The sequence below is a fragment of the Harpia harpyja genome, chromosome 4 (assembly GCF_026419915.1).
Source record: "Harpia harpyja isolate bHarHar1 chromosome 4, bHarHar1 primary haplotype, whole genome shotgun sequence".
Lineage (NCBI taxonomy): Eukaryota > Metazoa > Chordata > Aves > Accipitriformes > Accipitridae > Harpia > Harpia harpyja.
In genome coordinates, this window is record NC_068943.1 from 44,799,310 (window position 1) to 44,815,214 (window position 15,905).

The 15,905-nt window shown below is 42.7% G+C and overlaps 1 protein-coding gene across 4 annotated transcripts in view; it reads right to left on the reverse strand.

Moving 5' to 3' along the window:
• Positions 1 to 1,889: 1,889 nt before the first annotated feature.
• CBL (Cbl proto-oncogene) overlaps positions 1,890 to 15,905 on the reverse strand; it is a 45,479-nt gene continuing 31,463 nt past the window's right edge. For 3 of the 4 annotated variants that reach the window (XM_052786541.1, XM_052786543.1, XM_052786545.1), the window contains 8 exons: positions 15,445 to 15,648; positions 13,783 to 13,914; positions 12,278 to 12,655; positions 11,234 to 11,328; positions 10,517 to 10,672; positions 9,919 to 10,022; positions 9,228 to 9,410; positions 1,890 to 6,582 (listed from right to left, as the gene is read on the reverse strand). In XM_052786541.1, the coding sequence (XP_052642501.1) occupies positions 6,302 to 6,582; positions 9,228 to 9,410; positions 9,919 to 10,022; positions 10,517 to 10,672; positions 11,234 to 11,328; positions 12,278 to 12,655; positions 13,783 to 13,914; positions 15,445 to 15,648 (1,533 nt within the window). In that variant the 3' untranslated portion in view covers positions 1,890 to 6,301. Of the gene's footprint in view, positions 6,583 to 8,446; positions 8,554 to 9,227; positions 9,411 to 9,918; positions 10,023 to 10,516; positions 10,673 to 11,233; positions 11,329 to 12,277; positions 12,656 to 13,782; positions 13,915 to 15,444; positions 15,649 to 15,905 lie in introns of all 4 variants that reach the window. The other variant, XM_052786542.1, reaches the window with a different exon arrangement.

The following is a 15,905-nucleotide window of genomic DNA, read 5'->3' on the forward strand; positions in this document are numbered from 1 at the left end:
GAATCAATTCTAAAAATTGAAATACTGTTAGTAACTATTAGTGTCTACAGTAGCTGTTAGCTGATAGCTGTAATATTCTGGTCTATTATAATCAATAAACAGAATTGTCTGTTTATAGTAGCTATCATTAACACTAATAATAATAAAATCAACTCTGTTAGTGGATTCCAGTTGATACCAATAACTGTAATAACTATTAGTAGCTTCTGTAGATACTAATACTCATTGATAATTGCAGTATTAGAATCTGTTGAGTTCTAACAGAGAATTGTTTTACTAGCTATGATAGATACTCATAACCCCCTAATAAATAAATCTAATTCTGTTGCACTGTTATCTGAGTCTATAACATAGCTATGCCAACAGCTAGGGTCAATGATAATAAACACAGACAACTGTGTCAATACACTGACTTGTTAGAATCCATCAGACAGCACTAGCTAACTGTACTAACACCTCCAATAGGTCATAATAACCATGGATCAGATACTAAGACATAGTTCACATTATGGATGACACCACAGGACCCTGTGTGACCCATCTGATTCCTTTGACTCCATTTAACTAGGTTGATAGTCTTGATACCAGAAACCCCATGTGCCCCCCCCATTTGACCCCAGTTAACCTCATCTGACCCTGATTAACCAGACTTACCCCATGGTGACTTCCTTGAGGGGTTCACTCAACCTCAGTTGACCCCCATGTCCTCATTTGACCCCAACTAATCCACAGTGAGTCTTTGAGGTGTTCACTCGATCTTGATTGACCCGTGTCCTCATTTGACCCTAATTAACCTCATTTAACCCCACAGTGACATCTTTGAAGGGTTCACTTGACCTCATTTGACCCCAATGTGACTTGTCTGAGGAGTTCCCTTGACTGCATGTGACCTGTGTGTCCTTATTTGGCCCCAAGTAACATCAGTTAACCCCAAATATCCGGGGGGGGAAGCAGGTCAGGACTGGTCAGCTTGTCCTCAAGCCTATTTCATTTAATAGAGCCTCCAGGCTCTGGAGTCCAGAACCTGCCAGACTCTCCTGGATGCTATAGGCTCACCAGACTCCACCAGTGTCTATGGAACACGATTCAAGGCTGACAGACTAGACTCTCTTAGAGCCTCACAGGGTCTTGTCCTCTGTCATATACTTGCACAGGCCCCCTCCCAGAGTCTCACAAACTCCAGCAGGGTATATTGGACTCCAACAGCATCTAACAGATTATAAAGCATCCATATCCAGCATAACAGTAATGTTATCTATGTATAAAGGATATATATAATATATCCAAAATTACATATATGTAATATATAATTGCATTCTACAATTGTGTAATATATATAATTACAGAAATGCTATGCAGTTATTACAAAAGTATTTTAGAGTCTATAGTAATGTACTAACAGAGTCTGTGAGAGGCAAATGGAGCCTAACAGACTCCAGCAGAGTGGGACTGACGCTTCAGGATCTGCTAGACCCCAACAGACACTGCAGAACCCATCAGACTTTACTAGATTCCTATGGACTCCCTTAGACTCTGTTCATGGATGGTAACAAACCCGTTAATGTCAGACTCTAATATGTCCTGATGGATTACAGACTCTATTAATCAATGCTGTTAGAATACATTAACTCTATAAATAGACTTATTAGTATAAACTTTATATAAATCTTTCCTGCCCTCTGTTTGTTAGTATCCATGATACGAATTTCAATTTAACAGATAATTGTGGTAAGAGTTAAAATAGCGACAAAGTCAGTCACAGTCTGCAAGAGATCCAGGAGACTAACTGAACATCTCAGACTTGGGCACCCTGAACAAGATGACTGAGACAAGCTTGAGCAGGATATTCTTTTTCCAGGGCTCACAGAACCAACACAACACAGACAATATGCTACAACAAAGGAAATTTTATTTAAAAATAAAACTTTGTTTTGTTTTCTTTTTACTGACACAGGTGAATGAAATCCCAAACAAAGAAGCTCTTAGTGGGCAGCATACAAGAATGAAAACAATTAATAAATAACATTAGTATAACCTCTAAACATTAACAATGCATTTGCAAACAAAATGAGGACTTTAAACCAAGTGAACCTTAAAGCTCAGCTACTCTCTGTAAGAATATTTACCTTCTGTTTTTCCTTATTCTTTACAGATCTGAAAGGATTAAATACTGCTATTATATTTTTATATTAATGACACTATTATATTTTTTAAAATATTTTGTGAAAATCTCAACATTTTTAACACTGATATTATACAAATTGGTATTTGTCATTCAAGAGAAAGAACAACTGTTCCTCCCCCACTGGGAATTTCAAAAAAGGTTTCTATTAGGAACTTTAAAAATAAGTGTCCTTATTCCCCACTAATTTTTAAAGTGGCACCTTTAAGAAAGTGCACGGGGAGTTGCATTTTTTCTTGCTCAACTGAAAAAAACATTTACAGTAATGACCCTGCCTCAGGATTAGCTACAGTAATGTAATCAGTCTAGTGCAGGAAGCAACATGCTGTACTCTGAGCCTATCTGGCTCCCCCAAGGTAAGGGCTCAGTGAAGGGCATGCAGAAAAGCTGTTTATAGTGAAAGCAAGTCTGCTGGATCCCAGCAGAGACACTCCATGCCTCAAGTTGCAGCACTTGCAGAGACAGACACGCAAGAGCAGTGCAGCAGACAAGTTTTACCATGCCCCTGGCAGGATATGTCTCATTTCAGATTCCCATTCAGCTACAGTGGCATTGAACATACTAAGTCAGCCAGAAACCCTGTTCAGAACAGATGATACTTGCCTGCTTTCCACAGCTACCTGCTGCTCGCTGTGCAGAGACGCATACTGGTCCCACACATTTTGTGCCCAACTCTTACTGTGCAAAGTGTTTTCTGCTTGCTTTGTGTCCAGGGTTGACAGGTAGGGGGAAAACCAGCATTTTTTATGAGCAGAACTCGTATTTTGTTACAAGCAAAACCAATCCTGTCCTACAATTCTACTGTCTTCACACCAAGCTTAGTACAGCACCAGTCCAGACAAGTCACTGTTAGTAACAGGTAAAGTAGGAAACCTCCACAGTTGAAATGCTACAAAACACAGTGTCAAAGTTGAAGTGACAATTGCCCATCTTTCTTGCCCCTTCTTTCCACCCCTTTCAAAGCAGTCTCACACTCAAAGGCATCTTTACAGCTTGTCTAGTTCAGGCTCTTCATTTTCACAGAGGGATGGATACTCAAATCCAGCCTAGCAATGCAGCATTCCCTTAAGAAAGGCACTAGACATTTGGTTTTTTTTTTTTTTTCTTTTTAAAGTAGCATCATAAAGTTAACTTCTTAAGAATAAAGATCAAGGAGGTGAAGGGAAAAAAAAGAGAAATCAATCTTAGGCTTACCTTTCTGAAAGAACAACAAGAAAAATACACTGTACAGTGCCTGGATTGACTTCACAGAGCACAGCCATAAGACATGGTCAGGACTCTGCTGCACTTCAGTGGTACTAGCAAAGGCTTACATTTCTAAGGAAGAAAAGCCAAGACTTAAGTTTTTTAAATCAGTTTGAGACACAAACAGTGCACAGAAAGGACACATGCAGAAAAATTAGTGATACATGCCACAAAGACTGCTCTCTCTAATCTCTAATATCTGGAACAATACCCATAGAAACGTCTCTCAGCACATAAACCCCAAAGACTGGATTGTAATAGCTCTGCTAGGCAGGATTTAATTTAACATTACAACAAGCCTGTAATAAAGGGCTTGTATGGGACAGGTCATCACTAGTCTGATCACACACACTGTGCAAGACAAGAGTTAAGGCTTTCTAGCTGGCTGGACTTGGCTCTTACACAGCCTTGGCAGTGGCAAGAGTCATGTGCCACACTTGAACACACTTGCACTGAGTTTACACAGCAAGTCAGAAACGAAGTGGCTCCAAACCCAACACGGAGCTAGTGGCAGCACTGGAGAGAATACGAAAGAGGGAAATAAAACCGTAGTGCTCCCTCACAAAAGGCTGGTTCTCCAGGACAAAGCCAGGAAATAACTCTCATACACTAGGACTGGTTGCTCAGGCTTACAAGTGTAACATGCAGATCTACTGAGAGAACAGCCAGAGCTGCCCCATGTTCCTGCCTCAGCAGCATCAGTGCTGGGCTTGCTTCTCTAGAAGCTCCTACAGACACACTGACCAAGGCTGCCATGTATAACTGGCAGAGCGCTTCACACAGAAAAAGCAGGACTGGTTCACGATACTGCTGACTGTTGCACACGTGGGCAGAGGAAAAACAACAGTTGTTCTTCCCCGAGTACAATATGCACTGACATCACCTTCTCTGCAACTCAGCACTTTCACCAAGGCCAGACCCTGCTCTTGGCTGCCCCTGACCTCTCTCTGCACCATTGCACAGAACCATGCCCACTGACATAAATCTCATCAGTGTGCTGCATTTGCAAGTTTCAGCCCTGGCCCCAAAATAGCAACAGTGGTGACAGCCTGCAAATGTTGCAGGAGATCTCCTTACAGTTTCAGAGAACATTTTCTTTACTACAGAAAGGAAGGGAGTAAAGAGGGACAGTTCATGCTTTTAAACTGCCTGGAACTCACTGCATCAATTTATAAAGGTGTAGATCTAGAGAGAAACCTATATTCTACATAAAACAAACATTTTAAGCTTAGTTCCCTTTGATAATACTTGTTAAGTTCTCTCTGCCAATTGCAAGTTTATCCGAGATCTGGGCCCAGCTACTAGATTCTTTAAAAGGCTAAACTGCATGCAACTGCCATAATCTCTCCAACATTTCAAGTTGCAACCCTTTGCCTAGTGACTACTGCTGCCCTTGGAGAGATACAAATAATACTAGACATGCTTCAAAAGTCTAATAGCCTCTCAGTGTACACAGAGCACTTGTTCGTCTGTCAGGCTGTGATCTGTGTACCCTACTTGATTTACATCCTCTCAAAAAGAACCATACACTTCTTGCACGTCAAGCATATATGAACAGAGTTAAGTAGCTGAGTATTCAAGTCATGTTTTTTCCAAGTAACAGCTGAGTACTGACTTTTAAAGCTGTGCGATCATTTTACAAATACAGAAGTTTCCCAGATCTGTTTTAACATAAGCTCTGGCAATACCTTAGAGTAATGGAAATGGAAAGAAGAGCCCCCATGTTGTTTTGATAGCCATGCAGAGAACTGCTGCATTTCTTTTACTGGTAAAGCAGGTAAGATACCAATGAATACATCAGCTGCATCTACCAATTCCACAAAACAGCCTGGCACAAAGACAGCTGGCTCCCACAAAAGTTCTCTGAAGGAGATGATGGAATGGGCATGAAGGCCAGTAGTCTGCGGCAGCCACCATGCAATTAAGATAAATAAAACATCATATTTACCAGGTGCAACATTCCTAGAGAAAGAGCGCATGGGAGTGTCCAGTGACGGCTGCTCAAGCCCAGCAGTGCCACAATCAAGTTTGAGCATTGAAGCACAAAATGCTCAAGGCTAAAAAGCGAAGCAGCAGCCAGTTCTTTGCTCTCACTCAAATTCTTCCCACCCTCTCCCACCCCTCAAAAACACACAAAACTTTCAGCACATCTAGCTGCCTGGAATCTGGTGCTGCCAGTGCTGCCGGCAAGAGGACACATATGAGAGAAATCCAACTCCCAGCACTGTCAAGATCAAAATGCCTGACAGAAGCTAGTCATGCTATCTCCAGGCAAAAAGGGAGGACTTGAACCATAAGCAATAAATGCTATTATTACAGGCAAGGGGGAAAAACGCCATGGCAAACAGGAAGCAATCGGAAGATTCTTCCAAGGTCTCCTACTTATTCCCAGCAGAAAGTGACCTCCCAGCTGCTCTAAAAAGCCTGAGCCAGACACACAGCAGCTAACAGATCCAAACCTAGTACCATGAACCACAGGACACACCACACCGACCTCGAGACTTTGTTTCTCAGAGCATTCACTTAGAATTCACAGCACAAAACACTCCCCCCCAGCCTCCAGGGCATCAGCTCGGGGATCCCTTGTTGCGATACCTTTCTCTACCAACACCCTGGAAATAAATCTGTTCTCTCAAACAAGAGGTAGGGGTAAAGGACTCCAAGACATACACTGTATAAAACACCATTCTGCTCCATTTCATTCCACTGCTTTGAAATCTGGAACCACAAAAACCTGATAACTGATTCTCTTAAGAGGCAGGACTGACCTCAGCATAAAGTCTCTATAGGAACCCCCTTCCCCTTTGGTGCATAGCTGGGCTACGGCTGCCCAGGCAGTTGGTCCACAGAAGTTGCAGGTGTGGAGGTAATGTGCTATGTGGCCACATGCGCAGGGGAGGAAATGGAAACAAACTCCCGGAGAATATTCTTGGCCATTTCAATATTGTTATGTGCAATGACCAGTGCTTTCTGAATGTCCTGATATGAGTAACCTTGGCTCATTAGATTCTCGATCTCACTGGAGAGTTGCAGTGACGCACTGGTCCCACTGCTGGCTCCGCCTGCTTGGCAGCTCCCTGCTTTCCGCTCAGAATTTATTCTCCGTGGTAGCGGCTTTGGCGGCCTTTCTGGAACTTGAGAGCCATCTGTAAAACCTGGAAGGAGAAACAAACACATCACTTCAAAAAAAGACATGTGATTCTTGCTTGGAACAAAGCAGAAATGCCACTAGACTGATAAATGGCACTTCAAAAACATGCCACTGAAAGCTATGCCACTTTCTCCAACCACCCTAACCTCTCACAATGGTATGGATTAGCTCAGCTTCCCCTCTTGTGTGCAAAAACGGCTGTGGAGATTTTCTTTAATTAGGAGGCCACATCAGGCTCATTTAAGATAAAACCACATAAATAGAAAAAATTGACAAGGGATATATGTGTGCCTGTGAGCAGAGCTCAGGTACCAGCCTTAGAACAAGAAACAGAAATGCTGGGAAAAAAAGACACTAAGAATATGCAACTTTACCAAACATCTTATTTCCTTCTAGAATCAGACAGCAACCCCCAGTCTAACTGTCCAGATGCTGACCTCTCCTCACAAAACTGTTGTCCACATTGCAGAGTGCTGAGGGAGTGTATGCACAAAACCAGATCTATCAGTTACAACTCATCCACCACAATTGCTCCAGCAACTGAATTACATTCTTTGAAGGGTCTGCTCCTCTCCCAGCCCATCAGTAGGCCAGGGCCATCTACAAGAGCTCCTGCTGAAGCTCACCCTACCTAATGGCTGGCAGCTATGGCAGATCAGTAAGCTCAGCCTGTTCTGCCTTTTCTCTTAAGTCGTTCAGATGTGTTACTTGTCAGTAGCCACATCATGCACTACTCCTGGGGAGAAAAAAGAATAGCCAATAAACCAAACAAGACACCAAACACTCCAACACATTGCTTTATGTGTTAATCCAACATCTGATAATTTTTGAGTTCTAACCTCCTGGATCATTGCAGAAAGCATTTTTTCCTACTTTGCAAATCACAAGAAGCTCTTCTGCGTGAGTATTCGACATCACCTTAAAGAAAGTTTTATTTGTCTTCTGGAGAAACTCCTCAAGGCACTCAAGATAGAGTTTTCTAGCAGTAGAACTGGTGTACAGACAATTCTGTAAGACTAAGAATGTCCAAACAATCACTTTTTAAGAGTGGACACTGCAGCACTGGTCAGAAAAGAAGCAGTCATTGTGGAGCCTTTCTGAAAAACTTGTACCAAAAGCAATAAGATAGAGAAGGCTCTTCAGGAAACAAATTCATTGAAGCTTCCTCACCAACCACAATGCAGTTCAACTCCCTCATCTTCAAAGTACAAGCTTCTTATACATAAAAGGCTTTTTGTACATTTGAGAAAAAGGACTACCCACTTCTCTCCCCCTAATTGTCTTTTGAAAAAGCTGTTTCGGCTTGAACTGGATCAAATTTCAGAGACCATGGGTCAATTTGAAAGGGCAACTACTAGCACAGTTTTTTTTTGGTAAATGATTAAGAAACTAAACTGTAGGGCACAATGCATGAGAACACAAATCTGCCAAAATGCATCCCATACTAGTCAGGCTTGCTTAACACCATGCTTCAGCAGTAGCTAATATCCAATGTTTCAGAAAACTGCATATGCTTCCCAGAGCAGTGACAATCAGCATTTCCACAGCATTTTTCATTAGCGGATCTCCTAACACTACAAAGCAGGACAACAGCACTGTTATTTCAGGGCTGTAGAAACAAAGAATGGTCAGTGATGAAGCTCAGTACTTCATCTGGGAGCAAGCAGGATGTGAGCTCTCTCTAACCCTTCTTACCCCTGGTCAACCACATCCTGCGGACACAGTGACAGACTGAAAAAGTACAGCAGGCAGCAGGGAGGAGTGGCAAAAGCTAATAAACTTCTCTGCTCTAGTAAATTCTTGTCAGCCCTGAAGAAGGGCAAGCTCAGGGAAGGGGAAGTGGTGAAGCAGGTGAACAGAATACTCACTGGGGCAAGTGGTCCTGGCTATAGGAGGCTCTGCCTCCTGTCTGCCTCCAGAAGGAACAAGAAACTCATTCCTCTTACTTGGCAAATCACCAGGGTGTTCAGACATGCTGAAAGTCCCCAACAAGAAGAGTTTCAGAGCTTCCTTTAGAGCTGCTGGGCAGTTGCAGGGAATAAGTCAAGCATTATACAGAAAGGCCCTTGGAGAGGTGAGGCTTTAGTTTCTCCCTCAGAGAATGTGCCTTGCAGCCAGGAGGATAAGATGTCCTCTACTCCCCAGGGACAAAAAGCTGACCTTGTTGAGCCACTAGGTCCCTGCTCAAAGGAACTGACAGCATCAAACAGTACACTTGTGCCATCTGCTGGCAATAACTGCAGCCAAGACCGAGCCAGACAGAAGCTGTGCAAGGTCAGTCATGTCATCTTTTACTTGGAACACTGATAAACAGTAACATTCTGAAGTTCTGTTTCATGCCCTGGTACGCCCTGGTACAAAAGGCATGCCCTGTAGGAAACAGTGGCTTAAGGAGTATCCTTTAAGCTGAGGAAAGGTTTTCCTAACTGTGATTTTAAATGTGATTTGCTAGCTCAGTGATTAAATGACCAAGGCAGTGCATTCCAAGTTGTAAACCAAACCGGACACCTAAGAAACAGTGTAATTCTGCCTTGTAAACCTGATTTTACAGCTTACATAAAAAACCTTGAGTGAGTGACCTAAGTTTCAAACATGCATAGCAAGCCATTAGTACCCACTACAACATGAAGAGTTCAGGTGTTCTCTAACCTGTTAGAGGGTCATTTTCCAAAGACATTCGGCTGAAGGCAGGTGTGGCATTGGAGATATCAGACAGTGTGCGACGAGCAATGGCAACTGGTAGTGGTGGTTTGGGGATATCATAGCCATCATCTTCATTTTCTGACTCTTCAGGGCCATTGCTGGCAGTGGCTGCTGCCTGATCCCCTTCATCTAGAATAAGAGGCACATTCTGAGCGCTGGGACTAAACAGAACTCTGGGACTGAACAGAGCCTCTGTCTCCCAAGGCAGACTCTGTTCCCCTGTAGTCCACAAACATTGACAGGACACAGAACTAAGGTTTTGCTGCCAAAACCCTGCATTCAATGGAAGTTCTTTCCAGAAGGTAGTATTACGTTAAAAATACTTAGATAGATGTGGGCTGACAACTGCTGCCCAGGAAAGAAAAAAAAAAGAAAAAAAAAAAATCTTCAAAACAGCAATTTTTTTAGCAACTATTGAGTATTTTTACAGTGCTATTCCATCCAGGGTTCTCAACAACATCCCCACGTGCAGTCTGCAGTACACAGTATACATACCCAGATGCTTCCACATACATCCTAGCTATTTTAACAGTGAAAGGAAGTAACATCTAATTTAGCCTAAAATGCTGTTCCAGCTGGGACTGGGACCAGTTCATTGTACCTGTTTCTCAGTTGTTTTTTTAGCACACCCACTCACCAGAAGTGTTGACAGTCTCGAAAGCAGAGGATGCCGCTTGGGAGTGAATGTTGTACATTGCTTCATACATACAGGCATCCGTCTGCTGGTTGCAGTCTAAAACGCTGAGGGAGAGAACACATATTTCCCTTCAGACAAGTGACAGTGGTCAACCACCACCACCTAGTCTCTGTGACTGAGACTCTGCACAGATCCCCGCTTCAAAGTGAAATCACCACTGTTCTGTGAAAGAATATATGTTCCAGAAAACGCTTTAGTAATGTATATTGCAGTACAGCATATCAGCTTAAAAGAATTTAATTGATACCACCAGAACACAACCTTTTAATAGAATTTTGAATTTCAGTTGCTGCTGCTCTCAAAACGTTACTGGCAGAAAGAGGGGGGAGTGGTTATCTAACTCCTTTAATACTTGAAAAGGATTCTGTGAAAGAGCAGTAGTCACATTTCATTTACAGTTAGCTATGCTAGCCTAGATCTGGTGAATATCACTGGGGGAATTCAGCAAACCCAGCAAGCAAAATCTCCACCCTAATAAACAAATATGCTTTCCCAGAGCTGTGAGGAAGAAGCACAGTACGTACAAACAGAATCTCACCGTAAACTCTGAGTCATTTCCAAAGGCATTTTGATCTCTGTTTTTTGTACAGCAGGACCTGGAGGCACCACAGGCAGAGAGGATGGCGACATGTATTCAGTGTCTTCATCGCTTTCAGACTGTTCACCAGGAGGCAGTTTTGGTACAGGCAGTGGTCTGGAGGCAGAAGAAACAAGATATAAACATCACAAAAACATCTAAGCCAAATCTAATTAATATCAAAGTGGCCTTTAAAATCCACAGTGGAAGTAGCAAGCAGCCATCTTATAGTGATTCTGTCTAAAGAAATAACCTGGCTCTCAGGATTCTCAGCAGCCCAGATGCAAGGTCACGCTGGCACAAAGTCATTATGCAAAATGAAGCTGACAATACCGTACACATTATACATCACCTACTTCACATAAAGACCAACTCAGAAGTGACTTCATAAAAGAGCTAGTGGCAACTGTAGCCTGTTTCCTATTGCCACAGCCAAGGGTAACTACCAGCACTATCTGCAGATCTTTGGGATGCTAATTAATCTAATTTCTCTAGATTGTGTATTGGGATGCTGATTACATCTACTTTCTCTAGATTGTTTATTTTGAATCTGTCAGAGATTGAAACTAAGGCTGACAGAGTTATGCCAAATTCTGTCCCTGGCACCAGCATGGAGAGAGCCCTACAATTACTATTCTCTAAGTTAGAAAAGAGCACTTTTGCTAGAAAACAACAGACCTGGCAGCTAAGGAGTAGATCGCATTGGCAGATGAGGAGGGTTTAATTTTGGGGTGTTCACACTCTGAGGTTGTTGTTGGACCACTGTTCAAGCTCTGAAAGAAAAAATTCCAAACCAGGAATCAGAAACACCACATATACCAGTGTAGTTGCAAAGCTGTCAGCCAGTCATTCAACACACCCTCTGGGGGAATGAAGCATCTTCATTTATTCCTAAGCATTTACTGACATCTTAGAAATCCAATAGTTCTGTGACAGTTTTCCCTCAGTGAGGGCACAAGCAGGGTTTTTCTCCTGTAGCCAACTGCCTGTTTACACAAAACCTGCAGGAACTTCCTATCTTTTGAGACTCCAATGGCTTTGGCAAATTCAGCTGAAATAGGCCAAAAAGCCAAAATAGAGAACAAGAGGAAAAGGATATAGACAAGTACACACATACGGAGACAGAATGACAACTGTGCAAGTGTCATTTTCTTAGACAACCTGGCTAAAAACGTACTTGCTTTCAATTTTAGAAAGCTGGAGGTTTTAAAAGGAAAAATTAGGGGAATGGAATCAAAGAAAGCAAAACTGCCTGGGATTTCTTTCAGAGAACAATATGTTGGACTACTAAGTTACACAGCATGACACTGGTAATAGTAACAGACCCAAATTTAACTCATATTTTACTGTGTTAAACTAATCATAGCTACTGTGTGTAGGGTTTACAGGACTGAAAACTGAGAGGAATAAATTACACTTTTTCAGCATACCAGCTCCCAATACAAAACATTCTGTTTTTCAAAACTGAAAGGTGAACAGTGATCATGAAATTTTTGTGGCTCATGACTGCTCAAACTGGGATCTCAGCCTTGTTCCCAAGAGGCACGAAAGCACTTCCCTAAGAAGTCCTCTCATTATTCTCCCTTGCTGGGCACTCACCAGTTCCTTTCCATCTCCCCCTTGGCACAAGATTGCCCTATTCAGATGTAAACCATTAGAAGAGGGCACCTTGGAAGACTTAATTCCTGACAGACTACCTTCACCTCCAATAGGCCTACTCACCACTGGGTTGTCCAGGCTGAGCGTGCTCCCAAGCCGATGGCTGTCAGCCCTGGAGTCCATCTGAGAGGGCAAGGAAAAGGGCAGCGAGTGCCTGTTTGACAGTTCTCTCCCAGCCCAAGGGTCACCTGGGCTGAGAGCTACAGATGGGGCTTTTGGAATTGGCCTGGATGGCCACAGGTCCGCCTGACGGTTGGAGGGCACAGGGGGTGGTTTGTCTCTCAAAGGACAGTCTCCTGGCGTGCAGGGCAGGGGACGTCTCTGAGGTCGACCTTCAGTCCCAATAGAATGTGGCCTGTCCGGAGGTGGTGGCGGTGGGAGATCTCTGAGCGTGGGTGGGATCGGCAAAGGTTTATCCTTGTGAAGAGTACCAGGTGCAGCCTGGAAGGCAGAAGAACGTAAAATATCGCTTAACAAAGGTAGTCTAGCCACAAAATGTAAAAAGGAGGAAGGCAGGTGGCAGCAGGGTGAGTTTTGGTTTTTGTTTTATCTATTTTTACACGAAATTATCTCAAAGGATGTAGAGATCATCTCCATATGTTAACCCTCCAAAGACACCTTCTCTACTAGCCTGAAGAGATAACACAGTAACTACGTGCAGCTACAGCCAGGCACTAAACACCCCAGATTGTTTTTCTTGAAGGAAAAAAAAAAGCTTACAGCAGCATTAGATTGGATTCCAAACAAAGGATACCCATCATTCAAGAAAAAGATTCAGTTGTGGGTTATTTATACAAGTTACCATTCATCAGTCAGCAATAAATATTCATAGAAATGGATATTTTCTTCTGCCTGAACTTTCAAGCATTATTTCATTACTTCATCCAAACCAGCTGAAGAACCACTGCCATATCTCAACAATGACCAAACACCACTGAGATCACACTACTGCCTTCTGCTAGCCAATCAGAAAACCAGTTAATCTCTCCCAGTCACACATATTTCATTCCTTCCTTAGTTTTCTATCTGAAAAAAGAATGCTTGATGGAAAAATTTGTTTAGAAAAGAAAAGTTGGGACAGGAATATGACACCTTCCCACATCTAGCCTCCTAGCTAGAACTAAACACAAGCCCATAAATGTGGCTCCAAAGGGCACAGGCAGCAGTGGCTGAGGTTGAAAAACCAGTGAAGATATTGGTAATAACAATAACTTCGTAGCTCAACAGGAGGACACCAGTCACCCTAAGTGAGCAAGTACTTCAGCATAGGACCAGCTTCTTTCTAGCAATTGCATGGATGAATGTGAAGAGAAGACAGGCCCTTTAAACAGCAAAAAGGGACACTCCTACCACAGATTCCAGAAAGAAGCATTTGCTTTCAGGACAGACTGGGCCCTCTTAGGGAATGAAAGGAAAGCGGCCTAAGAGGACTACAGAAAAGGAAGAAAACAAGCCTTGTGTGAAAGTACTTAGGGATATCACAGAGAACACGTAGTGTTCACCACAACGCTGCTCTTACTGCCTGCCCCATCAAAATCATAGCTGAAAGGGCAAACAGTGTGTTTGACCTTTGAAGTGGTCCCAGGACTGGAAGCCCCAGGCGGATTGGACACTCGCTGCTGCAAAAGATCCAGTCGTGGTGGCACGGGAGGAAGGGTGGCCTGTGGAGCTACTGAGAACGGAGAAGGAGGACGCTCGACCTGAAAAAGAAAAGAATAGGAAAATCAACAAATGACAAAATCCAGCAGAACTCCTTTTCTCTAGAGAGGCTTTCATGCTCTGTGACTTGTAGGGGCTTCAATATCACTATTGGTAACAAATGACTATATTAGTAACAAACATACACCAGTAAATGAAGGCAATTTCACAGCTCAACTGCACTTACTTGCAGCAAGCCTTGAAGGTCACCAATGAGCTTAGCTGTGGCACACAACTAAAAATGCACACTTAGCAATGGCACAATAAAAGACAAGCTGTTTTGCTGGAGTAACAAGCCTGCCTTACTGGGCCCTGAGCCGAAGAAAGCTTCATTTCTTTTCAACGCAAGAGGGCATAATCTGCTGCAAAACCTACTTATCACTGCAGGCACCACTGTGCAAACTACTTTGACTACAGTGTCATGGGTGTTACAGCAATCACCAGTGTACACCAACACCTCCATTTTTGTCCCTGGAAAGCTGTTTTTCCACCTCACAAATCAGAACAGCGCCTGTTTTTCTCTTTTTCATGAAGTTTCTTTTACAAGCAAGGGTAGTGCTTTCTAACTTTGAAAAGCTTTACACAGTTTTGAACTCACTAATGTCAACTAATACAGAGTACTAGCCTACTGCAAACCACAACAGGATGTCATGCTGAGGAAATTGCTTTGCTTCCCCAAGCTATGTATACAAAAACTACCTCCAGGAATACGGTTTACTGTTTAGTACACTGTTTCACAGGGTGGAAGCTGAAGAGAAATATGATCATAGGCAAATCAGTATAGAGGATTCCTTCCGACCAGGAAAGGCAGCTTATTTTAGTGAATTCAACTATTAAAAATGAGTCAAATTCAAACCCACTTCCCTATGCAGTAAAACAATTCTAAGTGCAGATGTGCAAGAGCAGCAACAAGCTTTTAGAAAAAACATCTATAAAGAATCCCTGTCTTGTACACATCTCTGGGCAGGAAGTAGCACTAACGGCAGAGAGTTATCACACCTTTATTATACAAATTTATCAGACACCATATAAAAAGATGACAGTCAAACTGACTTCCTCAGCAAAATAGCCTGCCCTCTACCCAATTAGTCATCAGGACCTTGGGAAGACCATATCTGGTTGGTTGTATTCATCACTGGGGAAAATGGATGAATTTTTGCTGATATGGGTGAACTATGGCTAATAAATCAAAAGCAGCATTGCTAAGCATGCAGAGAAGTGTTATAAACCTAGATCTTACATTCCAATAGGTCAAGCCAGCCTTTTCACCCTAAGGATCCTTTCAAGACAACCCACAAAAGATCAAAGATTTCAAAGTGTGATCACCATTGCTTAATAGAACTGACAGCGTAAACTGAACTGACAAAACTGAACCTAAATCCACATTTTCCATACTGAGTAAAATCTTTCCTGTTATAAAGTCTGGCAACCCTCACACACACAAATCACTCAAGATCACAAAAAACTGAGAGAGAACATGCAGTCTTTGTACATGCTGCCACATGTACTAGCACACACTCTGGTGACCTTACTTTGGTACCAGCGAGTTCTTTCATCATGAAGAGGGAATCATCAGCTCTGTCATCATCATCATCGTCATAATTGGGTGAGGGAGTTCCTTCTGCCCCTTGCCGTGATAATCCTCCCCCTCCTCTGGGGTCAAACGGGTCTACTACAATTGGCTCCGTGCCTTTGATTTCACAGCGGCAAAAAGGACAACCCTGGCCTTCTGACTCCTTCAGGGAAGAGAAGAAATCTGTTACAACAGCCACTACGATGCAGAAATTCAACACATAGTTAATATACAAAGAGATTTAAACATGCTTTTTGGCAGGTACCTTTCAACTGAGAGGAAGACAAAGGCAAACTGTGCTACAATTATGAGGACTATTTTCCCTCTGAAGTAGAAAAACAGCTTTTTAGCAAGTCCTCACACTCCTGCCTATTCCTATATTAAGAGATCAGGCATCTAACCAGCTTCTCCCTGTGCTGG